Source organism: Triplophysa dalaica, chromosome 12 (genome assembly GCF_015846415.1).
Source record: "Triplophysa dalaica isolate WHDGS20190420 chromosome 12, ASM1584641v1, whole genome shotgun sequence".
NCBI lineage: Eukaryota > Metazoa > Chordata > Actinopteri > Cypriniformes > Nemacheilidae > Triplophysa > Triplophysa dalaica.
In genome coordinates, this window is record NC_079553.1 from 15,532,713 (window position 1) to 15,538,701 (window position 5,989).

A 5,989-nucleotide genomic window follows, 5' to 3' on the forward strand; every position below is an offset into this window, starting at 1 on the left:
TGTAGGTATTAAATTTGGATCCATCGACAAACATGCATTAGCTGAACTTTTTCAGTCTGTTTTACGCATCATAATTTCTAACGAACCATATAATGCGCTGTTAGATTTAAGATTTTGGACAATGTGCCGAACTGTTGGTGGAGAACCATGCTGTTCAATTTTTTTAATTTTTACAAAAAGGCATAAATACACTAGCGCATCTTTTTATCACATGTTTATTTATTTACCTTTTTAATGTTAGCATGTTAATATTTTAATTGAATGATTATATATTGATGTCAGTCGTACGGTACAATGCGAGTGAATAAAAATCTATTATTTTACATTGTACATTTAATTTAGTTTCCATATGTTTTGCCCAGGATTACTTCAGCTATCATTTGATTTAAGCTTTATCACCCTTCCGCTACGTTAGTGTAACTGAACGCAGTACTAACACAATTTATACTACAAAATGGCATAGAATAGTGCATATAAGTGCGCGATTGGGACGCAAATTATGTGTTTTTGCACGTGTGTGGTGGTCAACGTACTGTTTGTTTGTTTGCTAAAGAAAGAAATTAAAAATAGGACAGGATGGGGTAAGTTCTTCATAACCATTTTTATTCTCTGTGGTGGAAATTGTCAAGATTCTCTTGGGGATCTCTAGCTGGGGACATATTTCAAATTTTAAAAACAACAGGTACATGATATACACATTTGGTCAGTTCTGTCCAAAGGGACCCATTCAGAACATCAACATCAACAAATCCAAGATTGACATGACAGTCTCTTGTACAGCCACCGATGATCACTGCCATCTTATTAACCCCATCATAAACTATTTGTTTAGAAAATAAATATCGGGTAACTAATGTTCACTGTAGTCTTGACTGAAGCTGTTTCACACAGAAATGTTTTCCCCTTTTGTTTTAAAAGGGTGTTTGGTTTTTCCTCCATACAGAGCACTTTATATTCACAGTTGAAGCAAAAAGCCATCATACAGCCTTGCTGGTAACCCCAGCATGGCCATCTGGAATGACACAATCCAATACAGTATCCTGGATTGTTATGCTGGATCCGCAGTTTAAGGGCAATCTGGAGTTCAAAAATGTCAGTCAGCCCAAGTGCAAAGAAGTGCGTACAAGCATCACCGTCCAGAGCTTTCGCTCTTTGATGATGCTTTACAGTTTGAGGATGATAAGATTAGGGATTTGCAGGTTTTAGACAGTTTTTACCTCAACATGACTAACTGCAAGTCAACATCTGGAGACTTCAGAGTAATGATGCAGATAACGGTGCAGAAAAGTGAGAGAGTCCTAACCTTTTCTGTCTTTAAATAACTTTCTACTGTCTGTTACTGTACTGTCCCAATTGCTTTTGGGACAGTAATATAATTATTTGTTGTCTTTCTTTCAGATCATCTTTTGACAGTTATCTTAAGTATCATGGGAATGCTTTTGGCTGTGATGATTATAGCCGTTGTGGTCTGTATTTTTTATCAGGTGAGTTAAAAACACAAAAGATTTTAACCCAGTGTAGTTTATCCTCTGATTTTGAGCATACCTTATTATTTCTTTAATGTTAAGCAGGAAAAAAAGAGGAATAGTGCTCTGCAAGTGTCCATCTACAATCCTGGCGAGCATGACATCCTTCCCATTACACAGGAGGATCCTCACATCTATGAGCACATAGTCGAAACTAATGTATATTCCGATCGATGTTACTTAAATAAACAGTGTACAGAATCCAGTATGGATGATAGGGATCCACAACAGAGTGGACCAACTTTGCCTGAAAGGGCCATGGGAAAATTTCCCACCATCAACAACCACAACATGATTGACAATGAGCTCTATGGTTAGATTCAAGGATATTCAACTACATCTGGCTCACAAAAGGCTTCCATCTAAAACCCTGAGAGAGGAAACAATAGAATCAGACTATAAGTGTGAGGTTGTTTTATTTACTATAAAATGTGCTTGTTTCTCACAAAGACATACATGGTTATTGTATTTTTATGAACAGGCAGCTTGTTTAACTGACATATATTTTTATGTCCAACACATAAATTTGCATCACAATTGACAATCCAACAATATTCTAAAAGCTGACTATTAAAAAGACATACACATTTGTGGCATATTTTACATAAACTTTCAAAAACCTATAATCTATTATAATCATAACTATAGGAAACATGTTGTTTAAAAAAACTGTGTAATATTTGCAGCAGACAGATACGACCAGTATTAACGTGTGCTTACACGGCCGTCTGTGTGTAAACAGATTAAGACAACTTATAATAAAGTCTACAATGAAACAATATTCGTTAATGAGAATGCAGAGGTGAATCTGTGAATACTGGTCATTATGGAAATTTAAATATTGCAGCTGTTTTTTTTTATGTGCGCCTTGTCAGTAAAATCAGCCACAGAAGTTTACACTCCCATCTGTTTTTTTTACGCTCTTTTGCTATTTTTCCCTGTTTAATAAATTTGGCTCTATGCTATAAAAACCCAAAGAAGTTAGCTTACATACAGTATACACATAAATACATATAACTTATCTCCTTGCCATATTTGTGCAGATAACCCTCGAAAACTAACTTGTAGAATTTTTCAAGTTTTTTGTAACATTTGATGCAAACACATATAGGCATACAAATGTCACCGATGTTAGGGCCGAGGGCCAATAACCACACTCCGGAGGAGCAGACACCAGAGGACACCAAGAGGCGGACAACAAGAAGTGGATTTAAAAGGGTAAGTATTTTATTAACTTAAAACAATAAAAGCAGTGATGCAAATGTTCGTGGGTGAGACAGTGGCTTCCTTCGTCTCCTCGGATGTGTTCGTGAGACAGGCAGCCGACAATGCTCAGACTCAGCTGGTGTGTAAGTCACAGAACAGTCCAGGGGATGACAGCAACTTCTCCTCTTCCCCGAGGGACAGACAACGACGGTGTTCGGGCTCGGCTGGTGTGTCAGTTCACAGAACAATCCAGGGGAGGACAGCAACTTCTCTTCTTCCCCGAGGGACAGACAACGACGGTGTTCGGGCTCGGCTGGTGTGTTAGTTCACAGAACAATCCAGGGGAGGACAGCAACTTCTCCTCTTCCCCGAGGGACAGACAACGACGGTGTTCGGGCTCGGCTGGTGTGTGAGTTCGTAGACCAGTCGGCGGAAGGACAACAGCTTCACCTCTTCCCCGAGGGACAGGCAATGACGGTGTTCAAGCTCAGCTGGAGTCCGTCGCCACTCCGGGCACAAAGGAAAACCTGAACACAGCTTTAGACAGATCAATTCAAAAGGATCTTCATATGCAGACGTCAATTGTCATTCATCTCAGTTTCTGAAGAAACACAGTCGTTAGACCTCACCACACTCGTGCATAAATCACTCTTAGAAATCCTCACGCGTGTGTATTTCACTCTCTCAGACACTGCAACTCACTTCATCTCCACAGTGATTAGTCGACCTGTTTCTCCTCTTGCTGTAGGGTGAATGACTCCAAGGATGGCGACTGCAGAAGTTTGACGTGAACACATCAGCGACCTTCCCCTCTGCTGTGTAATCTCTTCCCACTAGAACACCGATCAGACATCCAACCTTCAGCTCTCTCCGGTTACGCCGCCGTCAAGACACACACCAGCCCAGATACACCACCCCCTTGCTTGCCCAGAACACCACTCTTTTATACACCCTTGTCCTGAGCGCGTGCTTCAATGAAGCGCAGCTTAATTCACTTCAGCTGCCGCTTGTTATGGCCAGCAATCAAGCCACCCGGTGACACCCTCCCCCACCGGATCCGTTCTAGTCCCGAGAACGGGGTCCCGACTCCCATTCTCCGTATCTTGCAGGGGGTACTCCTCTAGTCTCCCGTTGGGAGCGTCGAGCTGGGGCCTCGGCCTCCCCCTCCCTGGGCTCAGGAGTGGGGGCCCTTCGGATCATAGGCCAGCCCACCCAAGTTGGTGCAGGGGCCACAGGTGCTGGCGGCGCCTCAGTCTCTTGTCGCAGGTAATTTGGACAAGGACGCAGCAGGTTTCGGTGCAGGACTCTCACAGGGCCTGACTTACCCTCGGGACGGATGGTGTACACGGGTTGGTCAGGCCTTTGCTGTTGCTCCACTACGTAGGGGGTGGTTTCCCACCGGTCGCTGAGTTTACCCTTCCCCTGGCGCCGGTTATCCCGCACCAGTACCCGTTCTCCGGGTAACAAAGGAGCCTCTCGAGCGGTGCGGTCGTACAATCTCTTGTTCTTCTTTGCTGCTGCCTCCAGATGCTTGGTTACCTTGTCATAGGCAGAGTGGAGTTGACGATGGTGTCGGTGTACCCATTCAGTGGTGGTGGCGGGGGCTTCAGCCGGGACTGCTCCTAACAGCAGATCTGTGGGCAGGCGCACATGCCTCCCAAACATCAGGTAAGTCGGGGCATACCCCGTTGTGCTGTGGATGCTGTTATTATAGGCCTGCACCAGAGCCGGCAGGCTGTCCGTCCAGTAACCTTGGTGGTCTGCATCTAGTGTTCCCAGTAGACTCAAGAGCGTCTGATTGAAGCGTTCGCACCCTCCGTTCCCCTGTGGGTGATAAGGCGTGGTGCGGGTTTTCCGGCATCCGTACAGACTGCATAGCTCCTGGATGACACGGGACTCAAAGTTCGGCCCTTGGTCAGAATGGAGCGTCTCGGGACATCCAAAGGGCTGGAAGACGTGTCTCCATAGGGCACCGGCAGTGGTGGCGGCGGTCTGGTCCAAGGTTGGTATGGCCCAAGCGTACTTAGTGAACAAGTCAGTCACTACCAAGATGTTCTGGTAGCGGTCTGTTGGACGACTTAAGGTCAGGAAGTCCATAGCCACCATATGTAACGGGGCTCTGGGTCGCACCGGAACCATAGGGGCCCTCACGTCTCGCCGGGACTTGAACAGCGTGCAACGGGGGCATCCTTGTACATACCTCCCCACCGACTCTCCCATACCACTCCAAAAGAAGTGTCGACGCAGTAGTGATACGGTCCGTTCTTGGCCCTGATGTCCTAACTGGTCATGATAGGCCTGGAGCAACGGCTGAATCTGTGCTTCGGGCACCACCACCTGAGACACCATCTCATGGGTCCTCGAGTCCAGAACAGACCTACAGATCACACCATCTCGCAACTTCAGCCTCTTCCACTGCCCCAGAAGCTTCTTTACCCTCACCGGATGTCCCTGTCGTTCCTCCACCCCAGGGAATTTGTTCCTCTCCAGGTAAGTCCACAGGGTAGCCAGCCCTTCATCCTGCTCTTGCCGTTCCCTCCATCGATGAGGGTCCCATCCCCAATTTGCTGGTATGCCTTCCGCTCGTGCTCCAGGTGCTTCCACCACTCCCACCATCAGCCCTTCTTCTGGTTCTGGCCCTGAAGTTCCCCCTTCCCTAGCTGGTGGTAATCGGGACAGGACATCGGCATTTATGTGCTCTCGGCCTGGTCGATATTGTAGCCGATAGTTGAAGTTGGCGAGCTGGGCCACCCACCGCTGCTCCACCGCTCCCAGCTTCGCGGTCTGCAGGTGTACCAGCGGACTGTTGTCGGTTACTACCAGCACTTCGGCTCCCCGGTAATCCTTAAACTTCTCGCACAGAGCCCACTTCAGGGCCAGCAGCTCAATTTTAAAAGAGCTGTAATTGGCATCGTTCCGTTCAGCAGGGTGGAGGCTCCGACTGGCGTAGGCAATGACCCTTTCTGTCCCGTCTTGTCGTTGGGCCAGTACGGCTCCCAGCCCGCTATTGCTAGCGTCAGTGTAGAGGACGAAAGGCTGGGTGAAATCGGCGTAAGCCAGAATGGGGGCCTGCAACAACTCCTGCTTGAGTCGGTGGAAGGCGGTCTCGCACTCCTGACTCCAGGTGATGGTAGGGGAACTTCGGCTCCGCGAGGTACCGGTACCGGCCAGCAGCTGATTCAGGGGTTTTGCAATTTTTGAGAAGTCCTTTATGAAGCGTCTGTAGTAGCCGACGAATCCAAGAAAGGACCGTACCT

At 46.8% G+C, this 5,989-nt stretch overlaps 1 protein-coding gene across 1 annotated transcript; it reads left to right on the forward strand.

Annotated features, from left to right (window-relative positions):
• Nucleotides 1–576: 576 nt before the first annotated feature.
• cdcp1a (CUB domain containing protein 1a) lies at nt 577–1,844 on the forward strand. The gene is given in 6 exon segments (XM_056762210.1): nt 577–581; nt 683–846; nt 944–1,168; nt 1,171–1,287; nt 1,399–1,484; nt 1,572–1,844. Coding segments are annotated over 6 exon segments (870 nt in total).
• The last annotated feature ends 4,145 nt before the right edge of the window (nt 1,845–5,989 follow it).